Source organism: Notothenia coriiceps, unplaced genomic scaffold (genome assembly GCF_000735185.1).
Source record: "Notothenia coriiceps isolate Sejong01 unplaced genomic scaffold, NC01 NC01_scaffold00012620, whole genome shotgun sequence".
In the NCBI taxonomy this organism is placed as follows: domain Eukaryota; kingdom Metazoa; phylum Chordata; class Actinopteri; order Perciformes; family Nototheniidae; genus Notothenia; species Notothenia coriiceps.
Window position 1 is genome coordinate 681930 of NW_011345321.1, and position 13223 is coordinate 695152.

Consider the following 13223-nt stretch of genomic DNA (forward strand, 5'->3'; position numbering starts at 1 on the left):
TGCAACTTCTTGTGTTGTGTGTTGGTTAGTGAGGTTAGCCGTCTCACTGAGAGCTGAGAGGTATTTTAGCTGAGGGCAGTGCCACTGGCAAACACATATTTCTGTGCTGTGCTGCTAACACCCGGCTCTGATCACATAAACAGCTCAGATCATGTTTGAGGGCTGTGGGGCAACACAACCAGACACTGTTCGCTGGAAATGTTTCACCATATGTCTTGTGTTTAACCCAGTGTCCAGTAAATTACATTTATATTGTAGTCTTCCGAAGTATCCTTGTTGTGACCGTCACCATTTTTGTTCACCAAAAACCTTTTTTGTCTACTGAAGTTGCATGATGGGAGTCAGGTTCGGTTAACAAAACACATTGTTGAAATAAAGGAGTATTTCATCCAAAAAGGTTATACTAAAGAAAATGTAGACGTTAGTAAATGTCTAAATCCAAGTCTAAAGTTTGTATTGATGAAAAAAGAAAGGGAATCATATCTGTTCAAATTGATTTATATTCAAGCGAAAACAATTATATAAAACCCCCCCAAAAAATGAAGAAATATCTGGGCAGCATTATCCCTGTGACAATTTGTGAGCTCATGGAAATCTCAACGCCATTTATCGCTAATTTATTGCTAAACAAAGCATTCGTGATATATTAGATTTAATTTTCTGGTGCATAAAGATGTGACTATTATAGAGAATTTGTATCGTCTTTTTAATCAGCAAATCTGATTTTTCTGCATTAAATCAGATTTTCCCCTTTACCATACCTAAATGTTTGAAATCCCTCAACTGTAAACATATTTTAAAAGTTCCAAAGTTTTGGACTCACTATAAGTGGAAATAGTGTTGAAATATATCAGCGGTAAACATGAACATTTTTGCAACTTGCAATATACATTTATGAACAATATGTTCTCATTTAGTTTGTCATGTTAATGGAAATTGTCATCAAACCTTACAGTTGGAAATGAGTTTAATAAACATATTTTCTTGCAGACAGGGCTCATAACGTTCCATAAACTGTGCACTCAGTAGCCCTGTTTGTCATCCTGTTGTTTAATAAAATAACTGATTTCCTCAGGAGCAGCTTGCAATATGTTCCACATTTTGATTTCACATTTTAAATACAAAACTATACCGGCTTGAAATTGTTTGTCGAGAAACAATCAGACATCACCATGTTGCCTTCCTCTCATAAACTTTCATCATTACCATGACTTACCTGAATGAGGAGTCGCTTGGAAACAGCCATACAAAACAAAGAGTGAAGAAAGAGGGCGATGGTGGTTTTTTATATGCAGTGCCTCAAGTGGAGGGCAGTGAGGACAGACCACGCACAGCATAGAGAGCGATAACCACAGCAGATACAGAGGGAGATTGACGAGTGAAATCAGCAGCGTGATTAATGTGACAACCTTTAAGAAAAGGTTATAGATCCGGAGGGAACACTAATGTCTAACACTAATGTAGGACATGGAGGAGAAGCAGAGCGGAGAAAAGGGCAAGAGTCAAGTGAGGTGCAAAATTACACAATACCTTATTCTCAAGGGCTGACTGTACAATGTGCTCCTAACATGCATCCCAACCTCTAGTACATTATACCTCTTTAGGGAGGACACTGAATGTTGAAGGTATGAACCATCATTCATTTTATTAACATTTGGTTCATAGTGTTGCGTGACCAATGTGACATTAAATCCGCACTGTTGTAACATATCAAACAGGAAAGTGACCCTGAAAATGTAAGTGTAACTTCTGAAATAAGCGTTAAACAATAATATATTAAGGTGTTTTCTACATGATAAGGGTGAAAAGCCTTAAGTATTTCTCTATTACATTCTGTATTTATTGCCAAAAGAGTACTTATCCAGATAAAAAATCTATGTAGAAAGAAGACATCCCCATTATAAATCATGCCTATTAAGCTGATTGGTGAACGGTTTAATGAGCGAAAAACTTGACATATTAAGGGTTTATTTTTCTAAATTCTCAGGCTGCATGGGAGCAAATAAAACAAATAAAGCAAATATAAAACAGAACATTTAGAAAATTGTAATTAAGTAGAAGTTTTGTTTATTACCGGCAGCTGCCTCAAACTTTGACTCACACTCACACATAGAGTGTCTTCCAGGCTACATCCCAACATCTGTCAGTTCCACTGTTGTACGGGGACATGGTCTGTCTTTACTTATTTACTGCTCTCAGTGTTAGCCTTTGCAACTTTCCGCCCGGCTCACAGATATATTGTTTTGCTTTTCCCTTTCCCACCCTGAAGCACCTGCAATGATACCCAACCCCACACATTAAAATCTTGAGAAGTTAATTTAGTTCATCTGCTTTCTCAGGCTGAGAGTACAATGTCTCTTTTAGCAGCCTGCAATCAGGGAGAAGCAGTGGGCTGAAATTGTGTCAATGAGGCTAATAACGGGCAATTAAAAGCCAGTTGTCTTTTGCTCTGACATAGGGTTAGGATAAAACTGTTTATTTGTGGGTTCAGGGGCTGTTTTAGTGATGATATTCACAGGGAGCTGGCTTGTTATTTAGCTGTAAAAGTGGCATGAGGCTATGGATGAAATATCAGTCTTTCATGGTAATCATACCTGCTAAATGTCAGCATTATCATGTTAGCATGCTGACTTTAGCATTTGGCTCAAAACACTGTTGTGTTATACATGACCACTAAGCTGTTGACCCTGTGTCCAAAATTCAATATTACATTAGACACTAATTATATACAGAGTTTGTACTAATCTTCAATAATTCTGCTAGTACAATAATACTGTTTTAGCTGTTTAAGCACAGGTAATTATTGTTGCCAGTTAATCTAACCAAGAGAGAAAAACATGTTTTTCTCAGAGAGTTCAATGATTCACTTTTGTTTTCTAAGGTGTTACGGGAAGTGTCTCATTACCATCCACAATTAGTATTGATGCTTTTCAGCTGTAATTAGCTCCTTTTTTTTTGCATTGCATTGTGGGAAAATATATTCCATCTACAACACATTCAATTGTTTTTTAGTATGCATGCTCTTTATTTTTGGGCAGTTACCAGTGTGAGCACACTAAAAACCCATTTCCGAGCAGTATTTCGAAAACCTTGTAGATTATGTTATTTCCCTTGTGCATAAAGTAGCCCTTAGATCAGATGTAAAAAAAAACAGAGCAGTTCAAAATGTGGTGTTTTAATTGAATATCATAATTCTTTCTCGACTGTTGTGCCAAACCTCTGATTCTCAAATGTATCAATCAAACATAGCTTCGATGCAAGCTGTATTTATCAATAACCATTTAAATCAAACCAAGCTTCAGTATTCAGCTTTAGTAGCTATAGGCTGTAGCTGCTCGTTCCTCTGCTGCCCTCATCATTCCTTGCTTTAGTTTCCATTTTTAGCCACACTTTTGAATTCCTCTTCGATCTCTGCTCAATGGCCCCTATTTACTCTGTGCACCGCTGAAGTCTGGCTGCTGGTGCTGCTGCTTTAGAGATGAGTATTCTGGGGTGGAATGGGTTGCAATATGCCTCCTATCCATTATTGATCCATGATTAACCAGAGTTCAACAGGGTTCTTTACTCCATCGCAGTGGGGGACCTGGAGGGGATTGTAGCCCCTCCCAACAAATGAAATATGGAAATGTGTCTTCCCCCACTGACCAATATAATGTAATGGTCACAAATACCTCCAAAAGCCTAGATAAAGATTTAGTCCCTCCACACGATGCAGGTTTGGTATTCCTGTCACTCAACAACAGTGGACACGTTTTGAGTTTGTGCATCTTCTACGCACCATGCACAAGAGCAGCATCACTGATCCCCATGACATGTTAAATATAAACCAGTGTGTTTGTGTTGGTGTTGATACATCACACATCTGGTTATGGTGTTTTTAAAAGGAGGAGGAGGATCTCAGATACTCCAAATGTTCATGTGATGTTGGTCCAAACACATTCTTGAAGCTGACAAATCTTAAAGATGGCTCTGTATTCTTTGTTTTGATGCACTCAACATTTAGCAACTGGTTAAAGACTTTATACAAAAAATTATTAGGAAAACTCTACAAAACATGCTTCTTCCTTTTATTTCCTTTGTCTCGGTGTTGCCAGAAGAGACAGCATGTCATTAAGTAGTCTCATTTGAACTGCTTTCGCCAACAATTATCTGCTGGATATCAGCATCATAGTGTAAAGTTTTCACGGTCATTTTGATGGGGAGTGAGCTGATGGTAACACAGGCCAGAGGTAAGACAGGCCTGATCCCCCTACCCCCCCCCCTCAAGACGGCCATCTGTGTCACTCAGGGAATGCCTCCTCAAGACAGCTCTGCAGACCCGCTGATCCTGATGCTTTTTGACACTGATGGTGCACACCACTGACCTTTCGGGCTGTCGAGTGCACTCAAACAACACTTGCTGCATGTTTTTATGTCTCAGACAGTCTAATGAGGGAGTATCTGAAGCCAGCAGGAGCAAGTGCCAGGATACAGCTGCTGCCACCAGGCCTGTAATCACAGCGTCTTTCCTGACTTACTGTATGGTAGCTGTTTGCAAACTTGAACATATACGTACACGATTGTTGGGAATTGAACTCTTGGAATTAAGTTTCCATATCCCATCATCATTCACACTGTTACTTTACACTTTGTTGTCAAACTGATTGACTTCAGGATATATTAAAAGGTTTTATTTATGTGTAAATTATTGGTATGAGAGCAGGTTCACACTTTGCAATTTACAGCAATCCCAGCATGATCTCTGGTACTGGCTAGGGCTGCATCAAACAACTGTTTTCATTATCACTTCATCTTATTAGCTAATTCGTTTTTTCATTACTAATGAAGTCCTTTTTTTGCCTGACCAACAGTTTCAAACCCAGAGGAATTAATTTTACAACGTAACAAAAACAAGCAGCAAATCTGCATATTGGAGAAGCGTGCCAGAGAATCTTTCTAAAGATGTTAAATCCATTATCAAAAGGTTGACAATTAAATCACCAAATGGATTACATTTTGTTCAGCTCTTGAATAGACTCCTGACACAGCCGCCCTTTTATCATTTATATGTAAAGCAGACTGTGATTATGACCGGGATATGTCAGTGTTAAAGCTGCTTTATAAGAACTGGTCAGGTCAAAAACGGTAGTTTATACAAAAAAACAAATAAAGTAATCCAAACAAAAACGATATTCTCGTGTTAAACAACCTGTGTAAAGTTTGAGCAAACTATTCCTGTGTGAAGCCAACCCTGAAGGACAAGAGAGTGTAAGCACAGGAGGCTGTTTGTGTGCCTCTTTTATGAGACTGTGCGGATGTTTGCTGTGTTGAAAGAAGTGCAGAGAGCAGCTTTGGAGTCAGTGGGAAATCTCAGTGCCGTGCTCCACTTTATCTGCCGTGACTGTCTCTGGGGAGGGGGTCGCATCATTAAATATTCATACAGCACTCACAGGACATCACCTTAGGAGTGGCTTACCTGGACAACACCTGTCCAATCTTTGTTTTCCATCAGAGTGCGCTTTGACATACCGGCGGTTCAGCTGAGTAGATCTCCTTGGAGTTCTTCAACCTTAGTTTGAAGGTCGGGTCAAACGTCTTGCAGTCTGTCACTCCCACGCAAAATATCAACTTCACAGTCAACTATGATTTGTAACCATACATTCATATTGAAAATGTTTGCTTTGTTTGTAATACATACACACATGTTATGGTATTGGTATAAGATGTATATTTAGCTTCCTGCACCACAGAGCTTCATCTGAGTCCTCATTTGAAATGTCCCTTTGACACTGCAGGAAACTGATGAATCTATATTAAGCGTCCTCCCTTGTTTTCCTTGTTCAGTGGCTGTCCTTTTGCAAGCATTGAGGACATATACACTCTCTAGGGGAGAGGTTTGTATAAAAAAGAATAGCTCTAATTTAACAGCTCTTCACCACCAAAATGCCAGCCGAATGTGTTTTCCCCTGTAAAATGACCTGCTGTGATTGGGTGACAAATGAATAGTTGGATACCTAGTTAAAAGTGCAATGTATTTTAGGCAGCCAAACTGAAACCTCGTTATTTTTTTAACAGTGACATATTTGGGATTTGGTTGGGTCAGTTTAACTCTCTCTCTGTGTGTCCAAGGATTACCATTATGTCTTGATTCCCAATTATTCTGCATTTTGGCAGGTGGGAGAAATCTGTGGAACGGAAAGGATTTTAGCTCAAATTTGTAAAATCATTGCTCTGATGTAATTTCCAAGGGCAATATATATAAACTAAAATAATAATCTCATTAGCGAGACTTCCAGTTTGCCAATTAGCATTCAACCTTGGACTTTCATACACAGACAAAAGTCACCATCTGTCAGCACAATGCAGGGCAGCCCTCTATGATAATGATGATGATGATGATAATGATAATGATATGCTCACAGCTCGCTAACTGTGTTTGTTTTGGCTGCAGGAACTTCTATTACATCACCATGCTGCGCGACCCCGTGTCCCGCTACCTGAGCGAGTGGAAGCACGTCCAGCGAGGAGCCACGTGGAAGACGGCCCTCCATATGTGTGACGGACGCTCGCCCACCCAGGACGAGCTGCCAAACTGCTACATCGGAGACGACTGGTCCGGGGTCACCCTGACGGAGTTCATGAACTGCCCGTCCAACCTGGCAAATAATCGACAGGTCCGCATGCTGGCTGACCTGAGCCTGGTGGGCTGCTACAACCTGTCCTCCATGAACGAGAGCCAGCGGAACCACATCCTTTTGAGCAGCGCCATGAGCAACCTGAAGAACATGGCTTTCTACGGCCTGACCGAGTTTCAACGCAAGACCCAGTACATGTTTGAGCGGACGTTCAGCCTGCGCTTCATCGCCGCTTTCACGCAGATCAACAGCACGCGAGCCGCCAACGTGGACCTGAGCGAGCCCGTGCGCAGACGCATCGAGGACCTCAACTATCTGGATGTGCAGTTGTACGAGTACGCAAAGGACCTGTTCCTCCAGCGATTCCAGTTCACCCGCCAGAGGGAGCACCAGGAGGTTCGCTTGAAGAGGCGCGAGGAGAAGCGTTGGCTGAAGGAGCAAAAAGAGCAAGGGAGGCCATGGCCGCCCAAACACAAAGGGGGAGGAAATGCAGGTGGGAGAAGGGGAGGAGGGTCGGAGAAAGGGACTGAGGGTGAGTTCCCCACCACCACGGAGGACTACACAAGCCAAGTGGCCCGTTGGTGAGGCTGTGGTCTTAAAAGAGAGGAGCAGGAGAGAGATTCCTCACAGACTTGTTTAAAGCTTTGACTCTCTCTCGCACATCCGGTGTTTCTCTCTCTTTGTCTCACCAATTATCTGTCTCATGCATCCGTCTGTTTTTCAGCTTCAGTGTGATCCAAGTGCTCTGCTGTTTCTTTAGGAAAACTGCCAAGTCGGTGCGTCTCACAGCAGCTCTGCCTTGGAGTGCCCTTTGGTGTCTTAAATCTTTAAATGCTGTTTATGAATTGTTTTGGTCATTTAATTTTTGCCTTATCATGTGTTGAATAAGACATTGAACTGAGGTGAAGGGAGAAAAAAACAATCAAAAGAAGCTGCCATTGCTTTATTTTGACATTCAGAAGCAACAATAAGGAATGTCATGAAGTATTTGTTGCAACTTTCTCCTTTTGAAAGATGTTGTAGAAGAAGTTATGCTTGCATGTCACACGTCCACATTATACTGACAATTGGGGAGAGTGATTTCCAAAAGATATGCAGTACTGTGAGCCAAAGTTAATTCAAATCACCATGTATTTATTGTATTTTTATTCAATGACAATGAAACCCTCTCTAAAGACTTTGTTGTATGCATGCAAAACCCATATTTTAAACCAAATTACAGAAGACTATATCTGATTGTTATATTTTGGTTACAGTTCAATATATATTCATTTCCTCAAGTGCAATACCTTGCAGACTTTAGCACGTCACACAGAGATATCATGTGCTGTACACACAGTGTTAATCACAAAGAAAATGAGAAAGGAAACAAGTTCTCTGTGAGGAAAAAAGCATATTCTGTGAATAATTCAACAAGTATGTGGCAGATAAAAACTTGGTAAATAGTAAAGGTGATGAAATGTGTCAGTGTGGCTGGTGTGTGGCCGGACTGTGAACGAGATGATCAGCATTCAGCTCTCACGCCCCCCCGTCACACTGGCTGCTTTTACATGTTTGTAGAGCTGACGGCACTGTGGGCAGCGAGAGCGCTTTAATGCCAGCAGAGCCCCCAGCTCACAAACACCAGCCTCAGAGCAGGGAGTCGAGAAATAAAACACATCTGTCATTTTGTCTGCCCGAACGTTTCCAGTCCCTCAAATCCAATCAGCGAGCCAATACGTGAAGATAAAAGAGGGCTTGTTTTTATCTGCTTAAATAGGCTTCAGTGATGCTTTTTATGCCTCTCATCTCACATTCACTCAAAACCCCTGCTTGTCAAATTAAACGCTCTCTAAATGTCAACACTGAAGTGGTACGGCTGCTGCTATTTTAAGTCATTTTTCATGTTTCTTCTTTTATTGCCGTTAATATGAAATACCTCGGATGGCACAGGTTTGTTTCGGTTTAGAGAATCACCGTCGTCTTGTTTGAGTGATTAATTTGGATCGTACACTGAATGTGGTGAATGAATACAGGTTTGAGCTGTGGGTCTGTATGGGTGAACTTGTCTGTACGGATGCACTCACTTCACTGAGAGTGTGGATGGGTGGAAGAGAACAAAAACAAGGTGTATAGCACATTGATAACTCTCAGCCAAGTGTTTCAGGAGCTGCAGCACTGAATATTAAATCCTTCTGTGCTGAATGTATTACTGAATTCATGAAGCTTGTGTTGTAGCAGGGAAATATATTTGTGACAAAATTATTATTTTTGATTATAATTATTGACAAAGGCTCATTTTTTATATCTGTGTCTCAATAATACTTTATGGCCTAAACTCCACTCCATTAATTTGATTTTGTAACATTTCATGCAACTTTAGATGTAGGTGTGTCATTAAGAATGATCCAATAACATTAAATACTATGAAAATATTCAGATTGATTGTCAACATCTTTGACAAAAAAAGACTGTGTGGGTGTGGTTTGATCAGATGTATCTAAAGTAAATCAATAAAAAATACACAAAGCAACTCAATAACTAAACTTCAAATTCCTACTTAAATAAAAAGAAAATGTTAAGTTGGATACAGGATTATTACTGTACTGTAAATACTTTAATAAATGATGGCTGAATTCCATTAAGCTTCAGATTCAGGGTCGTCATTTTTTCATTGTTTGGTTTAATCATAAGTATGTACTTTTCAGATAAGCTCTTCATTTACCACAGGCAACATATATGCATTAAATGATCATCCTATTAGACCGGAAGAATTTCTTTTTTAAATGGGAATTTTCAACAGAACGTTCATTTTGAAAATGTCTTTTAATAAACCAACATGCAGCACTGCTGTGTCACAAGCTGTAGAAATTACAATGGCCCCCGATGACAGATGGCATGAGCACTGCAGGAGCAGTACGTGTGCTGTACAGCTATTAATGAAACACTTACGAAAAACTACGTTGTAAATGCGCTATACCCATGTTTATGTGAGTGTGTGAGGTTATTTTGCCTATCATGTGTATATTTGTTGTTGTGATCATTAACACCTGTGTTGTGCTGCCTCAAAGCCTTCGACACAGAATACAGACTGATCACCTAGAGATTCACTTGAGAGGCATAGAGCAAAGAAAGGAACTGAAAAGGTTCAACACGTAAATAACATCTGTTGTGTTCATGTGTAAAGAAGCTACTGTGAGAGAGATCACCACAGAGATCAAAGAAGAAGAAGGGGAAGAAGTAGCACATCTCAATCAGCTGTAACACCTGCAAATAGGGGTTTCCATGGAGACAGTAACTGCTGAGTGACTCCCGGGTCCGTTCATTCAGCAAAAATTGAGCTAATTTTAGTTTATTACTCAAAGAGGGTCCTATATCCTAATGTTGACACTGTGCGAGAGAGTGGACTCAGCTGAACGAGTTGCAGCATAATATGTTAATAATGTCAAAAACGTAGGAAAATAGCAACCAAAAATTATTTAATTTTCTCAGCATTATCATCGTAAAATGTCATGTCAATGCAGTGAAAATGAAAGAATAATTGTGATAAGTGCATTAGGGGTTCTGCTAAAGGCATCAGTCTTTTCAAACAAACCTTGCTTTATGAAGAAAAACAACTAATTTACAGTTAGCGAGGCTGTTCCACCTCTCCTCTCATCAAAACAGGAAGTGACTGATCGGTTTTATTCTGTCTGTAAACCATAATACTGAAGCTACGTATGTAGGGTTTCTACCTAAAAAAATATATCAATAATGTAGTGTAGGTTTAAAGCCTTCAATAAAGGCTACGAAAGACAGATCTTTCTACAATTTAAAATAATAATAATTCGCTGTCAAAGAGTATTACAAATACAACATTTTTATTAATTAGCTGGAAATGTTGAAAAGAAAATTTAGCCAATTGCTGTTGGCCATTAATCTCATCAATTAGGCTACATTAAGATATTTACTGTACATCCATACCAGCATAATCAACAACATATTTAGACGTGTAATGGCTGAGATCTAGTAAAACTTGCAAAAAATGTTTGAGAAGTCAAATATTTGTATTATTCAGTCAGTGTCTACTTTTATTGTTCTGTCAGCTGCTGCTTATTCCCTTGAAACACAGAAAATGAATAAGATATTTAAACTGCAAAATGGTTAAAAATAAAACAACAGTACACTGCTCAATTTTTTGGCTTATTATTTCTGTGACTTCTTAATACATATTTCTCCTAAAAGACTTGTAATGGACTGCAAATAGGAAAAGTAAAAACTCAAAATCTCTTAAACGATTGTGTGAATAAAGAAAAGGGGATAACAAGGATTTTTCACTCAAAATGTTAATGACATTTTCATAAAAGTGTGACATGCCGCTATATTATAGAAGCATTGTAATGAAGTTGTACTGCCACAACATGTCTCTGATAAGATGATGTACATTTATTTGTTTATTTATATAGTTTTAACTGTTGCTAAAGAATGGCTTTGCCTGATGGGAAGTAACAGAATTACCAACACCTCAGTGATGATGGAAGACAGCTTAGTGTAAGAATGTATATGTACATGTTAAAGTCTTGTGATGAAATGAACGGTTTAAGAGCCTTTTGGCGTGTAATATTTAATCTGCCACTTTGTCAGACCTGAAAAAATGAGTTAATTCTGCTTATAATATCAGAAATAAATGCATTGAATGGCCATGACATTATGGTGTGTTTTTTTATATTTTTCAACTAACCTACTTGAGGTTTTGTTTGCAAGAATGTATATTACCAAAAACTGATTTTCGAAATTGGTTTTCGAAGTTGTTTTGTGAACCATCTCAAAGTAAACTTAAGGTGAGTATATACTTTGTATATAATGTGATAAGTCACAGTTACATATATTAGGCCTAATTAAAGATAATCACATCCAGTTATTTATATGAGTTAGCTTGATATTTTCTCTTGCATTGAATGTAATGATTCATATCATTAAGTATCAGAAATTTACATGTTTTATAAGCCAGTTAACTTCCTAAATGAAGATTATATGTGCTGATACAGTGAAGACATCACACATTAATTGTGAGCAAACTTTTAATTAGCAAAGTAGGGTAGGCTTTGATCAATATCCAGAAAAGTAGGGTATGGCATGGTGTTAACAAGTGCAAACATATAGCCATGAAAACACGTCTGTTTCCCTTCACCTATAAAACCAAGTGCCTCAGGGCTGACAGAATATTGAGTTAATCTGGCGTTTACTTCACATCTGTATCAACATACAGAAACTTCTGCTCTCCTTCAGGTTGTGCAGTGAGGATGAAAGGCTCGGCATTTTATCAAGTGACTGCAGCAAGGCACCAAGATGGTTAGACAGTATTTTTTTTCAGTGTTTTATTGTATGAAATGTGTAATGCACCAACGAAAAGTTGTTAAACTCTGAATTTGAATCTATCTATCTTATTACTTCCTATAGATGGGGGAAAAAACAAGAATTTGGCTGTTCCACAACACAACAACTCAAAAGACAAACCAAATCCTTGGTGTGAAAGTAGACAAGAAAATCAATTGACATTCATTTAATCCTTATGAACCTGGGTTAGCTGGTTTGGGGGGAAATCGTTGCCAGATTGGATATATTCAGATCAGGGACAGGTACCAGAAATAACTCAATATTGAAAGTATTTGATCCTCATTTTACCATATAGTTCAGCTTTTTAGCCACACTGCACAACCTCACTGATCACAGCAGGATGTGACACAGCTTGAAATACATTGAAACCTCTGAATTGGGCTTCTAAACCAGCAATGCACCTCTCAAGCCTCTGGATTTTCAATTTTTTAAGAAATATATTTAAGGGAAGAGGGCCATCTACAGGCCAAAATATAGCATTGCTGCTCATTGTGTGCCACATGTTCATTCTAAACAGGCTGTTCATTTCTATAAAAACACAAGAAACACCCTGTCTTCTTCAGGACTTTTTACAAAAACAACGAATGTCAAACCAAATAAGCTTGTCTCCTATTTAAATACGTATTTTTCTCAAACTAAAACATTACTACTGTTTTGCTTTTTTGAAAGCCTTTTTAACCACTAGATGGGAGTGATGATTTCAACAAATTCATGTGCGCCACTCACAGGATTGTGTACAGGACAACCAAACTATTTACATTTTCACCAGTGGTCTCACACTTTAGAATATTTAAATGTTCCAAAACAAAGGACAGTCTAAAAAAAACACCACTTCAACAGACATTGCACAGTTTAGTTCAACTTAAGTTGTATGAATGTGCATCTAAATAACTCAGAATGTGACAACAATCACAGTCATGCAATATTAAATGGAGATTAAATAACTAATTATGAGCACAACAAATATGGTTAAGGTCAAAAGATAAATAGAAGCCTGTATTGCTGCATTCTCTTTGATATCTGACTCACTTTGACAGTGGCATTTTCCTCAAAGGGAGCAATGGTGACCTTTCCCTGTGGCCATTGATGCCACATCTCCAGTTTGTTGAAGAGACTGAGTATGACAGTTCAGATCAAACTCATCTGTTGCTTCAAGAAGCAAAATAACAACAAGAAGAGAAACACAAAAGAGGGATAATCAATCAGTTAGTCAGTTCAAGTGTGTGTGTGTGTGTGTGTGTGTGTGTGTGTGTG

At 38.8% G+C, this 13223-nt stretch overlaps 1 protein-coding gene across 1 annotated transcript in view; it reads left to right on the forward strand.

Moving 5' to 3' along the window:
* Nucleotides 1–11409, forward strand: part of hs6st3b (heparan sulfate 6-O-sulfotransferase 3b) — a 64746-nt gene extending 53337 nt beyond the window's left edge. Inside the window, exon 2 of the mRNA XM_010773549.1 lies at nucleotides 6431–11409. Within this exon, the coding sequence (XP_010771851.1) occupies nucleotides 6431–7199 (769 nt within the window). The 3' untranslated portion in view covers nucleotides 7200–11409. The remainder of the gene's footprint in view (nucleotides 1–6430) is intronic.
* Nucleotides 11410–13223: the final 1814 nt, after the last annotated feature.